Here is a 13,442-nt window from a genome sequence, read left to right on the forward strand (position 1 = left end):
CAGGAACCAAGGACAAAAGATTTCAGCTACAGGAAGGTCACGACCAAGACGGGGCAGTGATATGGCTTGTGGATCCCACCATGTTCACAGGTTGCAACCTGCAGGGGCCCACAGAGCACCACGTGAGATGGGGAAGGGGCAAGGAAAGACCCCTGTCCTCCCCTCACCAGACAAGCTAGCCTGTTGCCAGTGATTGTCCTGATTCTTTCAAAGAAAGCCAGAAATCTGGATTGTTATGTAAAGTCTCCCCAGTAAAAAAAAAAAAAATGTTGGCCACCAATTCATAGTATTTTCAAACCTTCTACAGGCCACAGAACATGTCTGTGTTCTGGCTTCTCTGCGTGGGCCTCCAGCTGATAGAGGGCCTCGAAGCCTTTCACTCACCCACCATTTTCCACATGGTGAAGTTCCTGCTCAGAGACTCTGATCTGATCGAGTCCTGTGAGGGGCAGAGAGGGATCACTTTCCCATGTCTCGGAAATAAGGACAGTGAGCTCATGGGGGCCATGTCAGGGTCACACCCCTAGCAGGGGGCTCACCTAGGTGTCCAGGTCTGTCCATCCACCAGGGGGTGTCCTAGGAGGCTCAGGGAGGTCAGGGGATCAGGGAAGGAAGAGAAGGCACGTGGGCTTTAGGGCGGCAGGGTTCCCGGTGGCCCGAGGCTGCTCAGCGTCAGAGGACAACTTCTGGCAGACAGCCTTCCTCCTGTTCCTCCCCATAGCCGGGCAGAGGCCTGAAGGGGCTGGACTGAGGGGTCATTAGGGTGTCATCGGGTGCCCAAACACTATCTCCACTAAAGCTCTAAGATCCGGACAAGTGGCTTCACCTCTCTTTGCATCTCAGCTTTCCTATCTAGGTCAGGAAGATCTCCTGGAGAAGGGAATAGCTACCCACTCCAGTATTCTTGCCCGGAGAATCCCATGGACAGAGGAACCTGGTGGGCTACAGTCCGTGGGGTTGCAAAGAGTCAGAAATGACTGAGCAACTAACACTTTCCCGTCTGTCAAGAACTACAGGCTCTTGTACCCTGATTTACAGTGCAGAGATCTAATGAGAAAAGTTTACTATTACACAGATCAAGGAGCAGGATGTGGTGGCCCACTCTGTCTGTAGACCAGGGGTTCTTTATCTGCCTGCCCATGGGAATCATGGGAAGGTTTAAAAAATGCAGATGCAGGGGGACTTCCCTGGCGGTCCCGTGGTTAAGACTCCACACTGACAATGCAGGAGGCATGAGTTCTATCCCTAGTTGGGGAACTGGGATCCCACATGCCGTGCGGAGCGGCCAAAAGATTTTTTTTTAATGCAGATGCACAGGCCCCAGGGTTGAGAACCACTCTCTATGTTTGAATTCTTTCTCCTCCTTCCTTCCGTCCCTCCCTCCCTCCATCCCTCCCTCCCGATCTCTCTCTCTCACTCCCTCCTTCCTCCAGCTCACTGGACAAACTAGATAGAGTCCTTCCCTGGTCCAGAAAATCTGATCGCCTGAGCTGATTAGTGTCCAACACCTCCCCTAACAGTCAGAGCTTCCGGCAAAGACATCAGATGCAGGAGGGTTTCTGGGCCCGCCCGTATTACCAGTCACAGGGCTCCCACCAAGGCAGAAAACAAAACACCGGAAAAGACGCTGGGACTTACCTGGGACACGGGGTGGGCAGCAGTAGCTGGAAGAATGGCCAGCCAGCTGTGTGGGTATCACTAGAATCACCCCTTCCCTCTGCTTCTCCCCCACCCTGTGTGCAGGGCCTGGAGCCAGAGCTGCCCCCCAGTCCCCCTGTCCCTGATGTCACCACGCCAGAGCCGGGCGTCTACCACGGCATCTGTGAGTACCCTCCCCTGGGGCAGTGTTGCAGGAAGGAGGATCTTCGGGGGTCGGGGGTGGGGAGGGGGTCATGGCCACTTGGGACAGGATTTCCCAGGACAGTGGAGGAGATTGTACCATGCTCAGAGACACCAGGCCCTGGGACAAGTCAGGGCTGAAACCGGCTGGTGATGGGTTCATTGGCCCCAGCAGGGCTGCAGCCCTTCAGAGGAGGGGTCCTCCTGGCAGTGTGCCCTCCCAGAGGGCCACACACAGACGTCTGATGTGTTAGCTACAGCCCTGACCCCGGAGGCTGCAGTGGGAGCCCTGGAGTTACAGAGCAAGAAGACGTAAGCGCCAGAGAGACCTGGGCATCTCTTGGTCCAGGGTTCAAGTTGCCCCTTCAGATTGGACCGCAGAGCAGATGCTGGAGCAGAGGAAGCCTGCGTCCTCCCGCTCCAGCTGGGGTGGGGGATCAGGAGTACCGGCCCAGGTGCCCATTCTCCTAAAAAGTCAGAAATCTGGAATTTTTATGTGAAATCTTCAGGTTTTTAAATGTTGGTGACTAATTTTACAATAATGTAAAAACACTCATTGAGCCAAACATAACACATGTGTGTTTGCCCAGCCGGCTGCTGGCTGGTGATCTCTGGGCAGATCCCATATGGGTTTCACTGTGTCTGTTCTCTGTCCTCTGCCCGTGTGCCCCTCGGGCCAGGTCCTCTCTGACTTGGCACACGTTCCCCACCTCTGCCTGAGTCCTAGGGGACCCCTGGGCCCCGGTCACACTGGCTGTGGTCTCTGCCTCCCGTTCCCTGTTCACAAGGCTCTGCCAGCTTGCTTGCTGCCACCTCCCCTCCTGCTCTTTCTTGCACCCTGTGCCCGCCATCCATCTCCAGTTATCTTCTGAGAGGAAGAGAAGTGCCATGCCATCGTCACGCCCCCTCCCCACCTCCCCACCATCATCTCCAGAATGGACTTAAGGTGTCACAGTTTAGCCTCCTCTTTGCTCCGCTCCTCCCCACCCCCATCTCCTAAGCCCCCGCCCCGCCCCCCCCAAGCTTCTGTGCAGGCCATGCCCACCTGGCGTGCCCTCACTCTCCATCTCTGCCCTTTAAAAGGATGTCGACTGCCACTGTCTGGATTCCCAAGAAGCAGCCTCTGAGATGGAGTTTACTGGGGCGTGCTCTTGGGGGAGGGCAAGAAGCAGGGCTGGGCACAGAGAAATGGGCCATGGGGCAATCACACCAAGGCCTCTGCTAGCCCCGCAGGGAGCGCAAAGGCCTCTTGAAGTTGTCTTGAGTAAGGGGGCTGGGCTTTTACACGCCTGTGTTAATAGGTCACCTGATACGGGCTGGGGAGGGGCAACGCCAAGTGCAGTCACAGTGGGGGGTCATCAGCGTGTCACCAGTCCCAGCACGTCACCCCTGGGGTGGGAGGTGGGATCTGGGGGTTGTCCCACAGTGTCCACCACACCCCCTTCTTAAGGCCTCGCTGTGACCCGCTCCCATCCGCATGGTGCCCAGTGAGAATTCAGCTCCCCCTCCCTCATTCCACAAGCACAAATCACCTCTGAGAAGAGAGGAAGAAGCCTTCCCTTTGAATCCTCAGCCCTTTACTTTTCTCTCTCAGTTACTTTGGGACTCGGGGACAACCGAGTGATTTGAAAGCCAGCACAATGTAGGCCAGGGCCCGGCTTGAGACTTGGTTTCTTTCCCCCATCCAGGCCCTGTGCTGAGGCTTTCCCTGCCTTATCTCACTTCCAGCTCTTATTCTCCCCATTTTCCAGATGAGGTTAGGAAACTGAGGCTCCGAGAGATGGAGACAGCCACCCGGGGTCACACAGCTAGTACGAGGTCAAGGACGGGACCGAGTCTGTCTGAATTCACCATCCAGGTCCTCACCACTCAACACACTCCAGAGAGGTCTTTGGGAAGAGTCAGCATCTCACAAAACTGGGAGACAGCAGTCATTTCTGGTTTAGTCTGGGCTCCCCTAGGTTGGTCAGGATTCGGGGTGGGGATAAAGGAAATTGAGTTCAAACTGAGTTAAGCAAAAAAGGAAAGTTCTTAGCTTATGTAGCTCAAAGGGCTTCCCTGGTGGCTCAGCGATAAAGAATCTGCCTTCAGTACAGGAGGCTCGGGAGATGATCTGTAGGTCAGGAAGATCCCCTGGAGGAGGAAATGACAACCCACTCCGGTATTCTTGCCTGGAGAATCGCATGGACAGAGGAGCCTGGTGGGCTACAGTCCACGGGGTCACAGAGAATCAGACATAACTGAGCACACAGGCGTGCATGTAACTAAAAAGGTCAGGGGTTGCTAGTTTCCCACACTGCCGGATCCAGGTGTGCAAACGATGTCATCAAGGCTTGGTGTCTCCCTCTGTCTTTCTGCCCCGTTTCTCTGTCTCTAGTCTGTCTCCCATTCAGACCCTGTCCACATGGGAGCTCCTTGAAGCTCTACCCTGTAATCCCAGGTAAAAGAGCTTTTCTTTCCCAGTAAGTCCAACAGTCTTCCTGGAATGTCTGCTCACCTGGCTCACGTGCCCAAGCTTAACTAATCACTGTCGCTCGCCTTGGTGGGAAGGGAGGGAAGGGATGGAAAACATGGATTGGCCTAGCCTGGGTCAGAGGCCCATCTTTAGAGCCATGGGTGGGGAGTCAGCCACCCTGATGGTGCTTCAGAGAAGGCTAGAGTGCCGTAACCAGAGGAAGAAGGAAGGAAGGCCGGCCGGAAGCATCCAGTGTCCCCTCCATCTGATGATTTCCCCCAAAGATGCTGTCTGTAAATGTTTTTCCTGCTGAACCAGCTTCTGACCTTTCTCAGAAATGTTATTTCAATGCCCTGGGGAGTTTTGCCCCAGAGCAGAGCTCCCAGACCTTTTTGCTGCAAGAAAAGCGTTATTTCTCTGTGTAGGATGGTAGAAGAACCTGCTTGAACAAGGACCCTCTGCCCACTTTGAGACCTGTGATTTCCAAAGCTGCCTTCTCTGAACCTTTGCCTTTTTCCTCCCTGTATCCCAAATCCTAAATGTGCTCTCCCAGCCTGTGCACATGAAGAGCGCTTTGATAAAGTGACCCAGGGGGGATGCGTTGGGGTTGGTAAATACGGCCAATCCTATTAATGTTTTGAAAGGAGATATATGACTTGCTAATTTGCAGATGACACTAATTTTAGAAGTTTTGCAAATATCAGCAGTGATGAATAGGAAAGGAGCTGAGAGAGTTGAAACATGGGAGAGAAATAACAAAATTAATTTCCATTTATATAAATACTAATTGATACACCAGAGGAAAATGAATATGGAACATGGATATTAGCTCAAAGAGGAGAGTAATCGCTTTCGCAGCAACCCTAGATTAGATGGTATCTCAGTGCATCTCGGAGCCGACTCATCAGAAAAGACCCTGATTCAGGAGGAGAAGTGGGTGGCAGAGGATGAGACGGTTAGAGAGCATCGCCGACTCAATGGGCATGAATCTAAGCAAACTCCGGGAGATAGTGAAGGACAGGGAAGCCCGGCGCGCTGCAGTCCATGGAATTGCAGAGTCGGGTATGACTTAGCAATGGAACAACAACAGTGCATCTTGCCAGGCAAACAAAGTAGGGGCGGCTTGGGAGAATCTGGGGTGCTGCCTCTTGTTTTGCGAGGGAGGTGGCATTTCTTCATCACAGGGATCCCCCTGATCTAAATTGGCTCCCTCCTCCCCCTCCAGGCCTTCTCCATCTCACGAATGTGGTACCCGCAGGCGCTCTGTCCCTTGGGTCAGGAAAATTTTCTCTTTCCCTCAATTCCTTCCAGGCCATTGAGAGTCCTGGTATTGCTGTCTCCAGTACTGACCCTGAATCTGTCCACTTTGCCCCATTTCCACCACTACCCACCCTGTCCCAGCCACAGGGATCACAACAGCGTCCTCCCTGGCCTCCTTATGGATTCCAACCCCAGTGCGCTTTCCAAGACACTGGTCAGATCGTGTCTCCTCTCTGCTCCCAAATCCAGGCTTCCCAAGCTCCTCTTTGAAGAAAAGAAAATCCAGACCTCCTGACGTGATCTAGCCCCCCCACCTGCCCTTCTGATCTCATTTTCCTCCACCTTCTCCCTTGGTCACTTAGTTCCAACCACAAATCAAATGTGTTCCCATTCCAGGGCCTTTACTGTTTCTGTCCTCTCAGCCGAGAACATTCTTCCAGAAATGCTACAGGATGGCGGCCTCCTTCTCATCACCCAGGTCTCAGCTTAAATGTCACCACCTCCAAGAAGTCCTCCGTGACTACCCCCACCCCTGCCTAGTCACTCCCTATCCCATCCCTTTCACTTTTCTTCATGGTATTCATCACTCTGTGGAAGTATCTGACTTATTTTTGTTGTTGTTGTTGTTATGTGTTCATTGTCTGTCTTCACTGCAATGGAAGCTCCTAGAGAGATTGTACTGTGTATTGATATTTACCCCTGAATCTCCAGTGCCAAGAACAGGGCTTGGTTGTGTTGCTGTACAGACCCCATGGACTGCAGCACGCCAGGCTTCCCTGTCCATCACCAACTCCAGGAGCTTGCTCAAACTTATGTCCATCAAGTTGGTGATGCCATCCAACCATCTCACCCTCTGTTGTCCCCTTCTCCTCCTGCCTTCAATCCTTCCCAGCATCAGGGTCTTTTCCAAAGAGTCAGCTTTTTGCATCAGGTGACCAGAGTATTGGAGCTTAAGATTTAGCATCCGTCCTTCCAATGAATATTCGTGAGAACCCCATGAACAGTATGAAAAGCACTTGTTACATTAGTGGCAATAAATATCTGTTTACCATTGGCTGTGATTTTGGTGAAACTCAAATGATTGTATTTTGATTGATTTACCTACAGGTTACTAAACATGTACTCTTCAATCAGTCAATCATTTTTTTTTTAAAGCCTTAACTGACCATCTGTTTTCAGGTACTGTTCTAGGATCTTGGAATAAAACAGTAAACACTGTCAACAGAGTTTCTGCTCAGGGAGCTTCCATCTAAGTGGGAAAAACTGATGAAAATAAATAAGAAAATCAATAAGCAAAATAATAAGCAAATCAATGTAGAACATCTCGTTGGATGACAGAAAATAAAGCAGAATAAGAGTTTTGGGAGTGATGGCAGAGGGTGCTATTTGAGCTCAGGGCTTCTGGGCTTCCCTGGTGGCTCAGACGGTAGAGAATCTGCCTCCCCTGCAGGAGACCCAGACTCCATGCCTGGGTCAGGAAGACCTCCTGGAGAAGGAAATGGCCACCCACTCTAGTATTCTTGCCTGGAGAATTCCATGAAGAGAGGAAACTGGCAGGCTACAGTCCTGCGGTGTCACGAAGAGTTGGATGCAACTAACACTACCTCTTTGTCTGAGGAGATAATTGAACATAGACTCACCATGAAAAGGAATGTATCAGTTAGCTTCTGCTGCTAAACAAACCAGCCCCCAATTTAGTGGCCTATCATAATCACCATTAATCGTGATTCATCATAATTCAATAGCTTTGTTGGGCGTTTCGTCACATCTGAGCGTAGCTGGCCTCTGTGGGGCCTCCTCTTATGTCTAACGGTTAGCTGGCAGATGGACTGGCAGCTGAACAACCTCGGATGTCTTTAACTACATAGCCGGTGATTGGGAGGCTAGCCTAGCTCTTTCCGGTGGCAAGACTCCCAAGTGTAGAAAGATGGGCCAGAGCCCCCTGCCCACATGTTTTACAGCCTCTGCTGGTTTCGCATTTGCTTCTGTTCCATTGGCCAAAGCAAATCACATGGCCCAGATTCAGAGAGTGGAGAAATAGACGCCACTTCTGTATGAGAGAAGCAATAAGATCACGTGGCACAGAGGCAAGGACTCAGAGGGAGGAATCTGTGGCTGTATTGCAGGCTACTGATGCTGTGAGGGGCTATGATGCATCCAGAACCACTCTGGTCACCCGTCTGTCTCATCTGCCCCCAAGATGCTCAGAGCTACCTTGGCATCATGAAGAGCAGAGGGATCTGAGGCCGAGTTATGAAACGTATGTTGGAAATGACAAGAGAGGAAGCCACGTTCCAGGGTGGTTTTCTGCTTTGGCCTCACTTCCTGGCCACACAGATATCTTCAGCCTCCCTGAGCTTCTGCCTCCTCATCTGAGCTGAAGTGCGTGGAATGCCATGAATCCAGACTTCCTTCTTCCAGTGCTACCATGCTAGCATTCTGTAACAGTTGCAACAAGTGTGACTCTTTGGAATACAGCCACCCAGAAGAGCTCTAAAGTAGGCCCCCAATTCTCCAAGGGTGGAAGAGGTCACTGGACTTGGTCCTGCTGATGGGAGACCATTAAGGGAAGAGAAGTTCCAGCCAGATATCAGACAGAGATTCATTCGCTTTGAGCTTTCTGGGCAAATGAATGACTCACCTGGGAAGTTTTGCCTTGGGACCACATAAATTCACTCCTAAATGCTCCCTGATGATCCAATGGTTAAGAATCCGCCCTGCAATGCAGGAGACTTGGGTTTGATCCCACGTGCCATGGAACAGCTAAGCCCACATGCCACAGCTAGAGTCTGTGCACTGCAGTGAAAGATCCCGCATGATGCAATGAGGATCCTGCGTGCTCCAACCAAGACCCGACGCAGCCAAATAAATAAATATTTTTTTTAAGACATGCTCCCTGTTGGAGCAGGGGTGGAACAAGGGCAAAAGAATGGGGGTGTCACTGGATCACTTCCTTTTCCTTGAATCCATGTGAATCCTCGTGATAGTGACATAAAGTGTCCATTTCCAACCTTGTGGCTTACTGGTGCAGCCACCTCCATATAGTTACTTGTTTAATCTTTCCATCTGTACTGGGCTCCTACTGTGTGGCAGGTACTGTGCCCGGCTCTGGGGGCACTATGATCTAACAAAACTGATGGGATTTCTGCCCTCAAGGAGCTCACCGTCTGACAGGGCAGATGGAAATTTACCAAACAGTCCCAAGCTCACCATGGTGACCAGGGCATGGAAGGGGACATTCACAGTGACATGGCAGGCTGGCAATGGAGGCTTGATGTGGTCAGAGAAGCTGGGAGGGCTTCCCCAAAATAGTAAGCTGGGATCTGAGGAATGCGCACAAGTTAGCCTAGGCCGTGGGAGTTCAGGAGTGAGGAAACAGCATGTGCAAAGGCCCTGTGGTGAGAGAGAGCATTGTGAACATGACGGATGGAAAGACCATCTGGGTGGCCCCAGGGATCCTGGGCACAAGATGAGGTTAAAGAAGTAGACAGAATCCAGGTGGCAAGGATGCTGGTCAAGCAGCATGGGAAGCCATGCTAGGGTGCTAATTCTGGGGTGGGCAACGTGGCTGATGAGTGGAGAAAGGACCTAAGGCTGTGTGCAGGGTTAAACCACATGGTCCATTCATCCTGCAGACGCTTCTTGAGTATCAACAGTGACCCAGGCCCAAGGGCTACCGAGAAGAAAGGCAGAGCCTACCCTGAAGGCCCTTTCATTCAAGTCTGAGTTTTCCAGCTGGTAGAATACGGAGTCTGAAGTCAGTCCTCTTGCCACCTCCGTCTTGGGTTGTCTTTGTTCAGTCGCTCAGTCGTGTCCGACTCTTTGCGACCCCATGGACTCTAGCACGCCCGGCTTCCCTGTCCTTCACTGTCTCCTGGAGTTGACTCAAACTCATGTCCATGAGTCAGTGATGCCATCCAACCATCTCATCCTCTTTCATCCCCTTCTCCTGCCCTCAATCTTTCCCAGCATCAGGGTCTTCTCCAGTGAGTCAGCTCTTCACATCAGGTGGCCAAAGTATTGGAGCTTCAGCTTCAGCATCAGTCCTTTCAGTGAATATTCAGAGTTGATTTCTTTTAGGATTGGGTAGCTCCTGCAGATTCTTTGGTGCTCACCGGACACTTCTCTTCCTGCCGCAGGCCTCCAGCTGAATTTCACCGCCTCCTGGGGTGACCTGCACTACCTGGGGCTCACCGGCCTGGAGGTGGTGGGCCAGGATGGCCAGGCACTGCCCATCAACCCGCACCAGATCTCTGCCTCCCCCAGAGACTTAAATGACCTCCCTGAGTACACGGACGACTCCCGGACCCTGGACAAGTGAGTGTCTGTAAGAAACACAAGGCTCGTGACAGCAGGGGCCCGGGGACCTGATGTGCATCGTAAATTTCAGACTTAACCATCAACTGGCATCTCCTGGCATCCCCTATTGCACCTTCTTCCGGCCACCCCAAGGTCTGGCGTCTGCCCATTTTATAGTCAAGGGAAACTGAGGCCAGGAAAGGGCCACACAGCTGGAAGAGGTAGGCAGGATTGGAAGCCAGGCTCTCCTGCTTCCAGACCCAGCTGGGCTATGTGTTTCCTTCATGGTGCTTGAAGTCCCTGGTGGCCCCAACAGTAAAGAATCTGCCCGCGGTGCAGGAGGTGCAGGAGATGTGGGTTCAATCCCTCAGTTGGGAAGATCCCCCGGAGAAGGGAATGGCTACCCACTCCAGTATTCTTGCCTGAAAAATCCCATGGGCAGAGGCGCCTGGTGGGCTACAGTCCATGGAGTCACACAGAGTGTTTGTGATTTTCACTTTACACTTTCATCGTGCTTAGCATGGGGCCTCAAACACGGTAACTGCTTGGTAAGCCTTTGGCTCTGTGTTTAGGCCTAAGGGACCCAACCTCTCGGGGACTGAAAACGTTCCCCTCCCTGAGTCTGAAGATGATGGCTGAAGCTGCCCTTTGCTCTGCATTTGTCCGATTTCATAAGCCCAGGTTGAGTCAAGTCAGTAAGAGGACAAGCGTGGACACAGCCTTGATCCACAGCGTTCAGGCACCCCTGAATCAGGACAGCTGTCAGGCTTGGGCCCTGCCTGCAGGTGTGAACAAGAAGAGTCTAGGGGAGCCAGAGAGATGAGAATTCAAATCCTGTCTCTGCCCCTTGCTAGCTAGTTTCTTAACTTCTCCAGTAATAATAATCATGATAATAATAATAACTGAAATTATAATTGCCATTTCTTGAGCACTTATTAAGTGCCAGACACTGGGCTATGCTAAGTAGGTTATAGATATTCATTCATTAACATCTCAGACAGCCCTAAGATGCCCCCACTCTACAGATGGAGAAACCGAGGTACAAAGAGGTACCTCAGAGGTCACCCACATTAGCTGAGCAGCAGAGTCATGATTTGAGCACAGGTGAGTGGAAGGCCAGCACCCGTGCATTTAACCACAAAGTTATACTGTCTTCCCCTGCCTCAGTAGAATGGGGACAGTAATCTGGCTATTGGGCAGCAAGGGGGCTGCCACGTCACAACTGCACCCACTGCCTGGCCCAGAGTGTGTGGGATCAGTGGGGGCCTCCTCCCTGCTTTCCTCCAGGGTGCTCCTTAACCGTGGCCGTCATGGCTGCTGCATTGCCCGATCAGGGGCCATCTTGGTGAGTCACACTCTTGCAGACTTAGACTGGGAGCCTGTGGTCCCCGCTGCCAATTGTAAAAGTGATCTGCTCATAGCTGGCCTGGCCTCGCTTGTTCATCCACACCCACCCAGTTCCTTCCCCTCTGCCCAGAGTATGTTGCAGCAAATCCTGGGTCTGAAAGTATTTCATCTCTGGGTATTTCAGTATGTATCTCTAAACAATGAGGACTTAAACCTGATCCAGATATCATTATTCCACCTAAATGATTAACAGTCCTTCCTTTAAATTTGGAGAAGGAAATGGCAACCCACTCCAGCATTCTTGTCTAGAGAATCTCACGGACAGAGGAGGCTGGCGGGCGACTCTTTGGGGTCACAAAGAGTCAGACATGACTGAGTGACTGAGCACTCTTTTAAATTACTAGATATCTAGCATATTTCTGTTTCCCTGACCATCTTTTTTCCCCCCTTTATAACAGTTTGTTCCTTGAATTGACATCCAGATATGGTCTATACATTGTGATTGCTTACTGTGTCTCTTTAAAAAAAATTTTTTTGTAATTCCCTGGTGGCCCAGTGGTTAGGAGTCCATGTTTCCACTGCTGGGGGCCTGGGTTTGATCCCTAGTTGATAGGGAACTAAAATCCTGCAAGCTAAGTGCCATAGGTAAAAAACAAATTTTTAATTTTTAAAATATATTTTAAAATTTTTATTGCAATATAGTTGATTTACAGTATTGTGTTAGTTTCCGGTATATGGTAAAGTGACCCAGATATAGATACACGTATATGTAAATATATACACATGCATACGAGCTGCGCTGTGCTAAGTCACTTTATTCTCCTCTGACTGCGTGACTTTGTGGACTGTAGCCCACCAGGCTCCTCTGTCCATGGGATTCTCCAGGCAAGAATACTGGAGTGGGTTGCCAGGCCCTCCTCCAGGGTACCTTTCTGACCCAGGGGTCAAACCCACATCTTTTATGTCTCCTGCATTGGCAGGCAGACTGTTTACTACTAGCGCCACCTGGGATGCCTGTATAAGCATATACATATATACACAAATATATGTATATGCATATATGAATATGTATATATATATAAATTTATGCATATATGGGCTTCCTTGGTGGCTCACATGATAAAAGAGTCTGCTGCAATGCAGGAGACCAGAGTTTGATCCCGGGTTGGGAAGATCCCCTGGAGAAGGGAATGGCTACCTACTCCAGTATTCTTGCCTAGAGAATTCCATGGACAGAGGAGTCTGGTGGGCTATAGTCCATGGGGTCGTGAAGGGTAAGACACAACTGAACAACTAGCACACACATATGCATGTATATGTGTATTATATATATATATATATATATATGTAAATTCATATTCTGTTTTAAACTCTTTTCTGTTAGAGGCTATTACAAAATATTGAGTAGAGTTTCCTGTACTATACAGTAGGTCCTTGTTGGTTATCTGTTTTATATATAGTAGTGTGTATATGTTAATTCCAAACTCCTGTTTATTCCTCCCCTGCCTCTTTCCTCTTTGGTAACCGTAAGTTTGTTTTCTATGACTGTGAGTCTATTTCTATTTGTTAGTAAGTCCTTTGATGGTTGATATATCACCTAAGTCTCTCATAATCTCTGGGTTCCCTTCCATCTTTTTTCACTTTTTGCTTATAAATTATCTGTAGAAGAAACCAGGGTTTTTGCTCTGTTGAGTCTGGATTTTACTGCATCACTATGGTATTAACTTGTTCCTCAAGCTCCTGTATTTCTTGTAAACTGTTCACTAGATCTAGAGGCCTGATCATATTGAGATTTGGCCTTTAGAACAAGACGTAACTATCAGGTCATGTATGTCAAGGCATATTTCCTTTGGACTCATGGACCATCTGGTTGTCAGGCTTTTTGTGATGCTGTTAGCCAACACTTAGTGGTTAGATCTACTACTCTTTTAGGGGTTGTGAAACGATGATAGACTGATCCTATCATTCTTTTTGTTTGTTTTTGTCAGTAAAGGGAAAATTTGCCTCAATTACTTAGTTACTTTGAGGTACAGTTCAAACAGGAAAGACAGTTTGATGCTTGATTCTTTCCCTTTATTTCTTCAGTTTTCAAAAGAGCAAATTGTTTCTCTAGAATCCTTTAAAACATTTGTTGGTTTTGACTACCATAAACTCAGGGATTTAAATCTACTGTGTCTGAAGGGTTTCAATCTACTGCAGTTTTTATCCTATGGATGGTCAGATTGATCCCTCTTTAGACACT

General features: G+C 49.9%; 1 protein-coding gene across 7 annotated transcripts in view; it reads left to right on the forward strand.

Annotated features, from left to right (window-relative positions):
- LOC122701544 (katanin interacting protein) overlaps positions 1-13,442 on the forward strand; it is a 228,563-nt gene that overhangs the window by 199,681 nt on the left and 15,440 nt on the right. For all 7 annotated transcript variants that reach the window (XM_043914569.1, XM_043914575.1, XM_043914573.1 and 4 more), the window contains 2 exons: positions 1,744-1,822; positions 9,694-9,871. In XM_043914569.1, the coding sequence (XP_043770504.1) occupies positions 1,744-1,822; positions 9,694-9,871 (257 nt within the window). The remainder of the gene's footprint in view (positions 1-1,743; positions 1,823-9,693; positions 9,872-13,442) is intronic.

The sequence above is a fragment of the Cervus elaphus genome, chromosome 10, assembly GCF_910594005.1.
Source record: "Cervus elaphus chromosome 10, mCerEla1.1, whole genome shotgun sequence".
Classification (NCBI taxonomy): domain Eukaryota; kingdom Metazoa; phylum Chordata; class Mammalia; order Artiodactyla; family Cervidae; genus Cervus; species Cervus elaphus.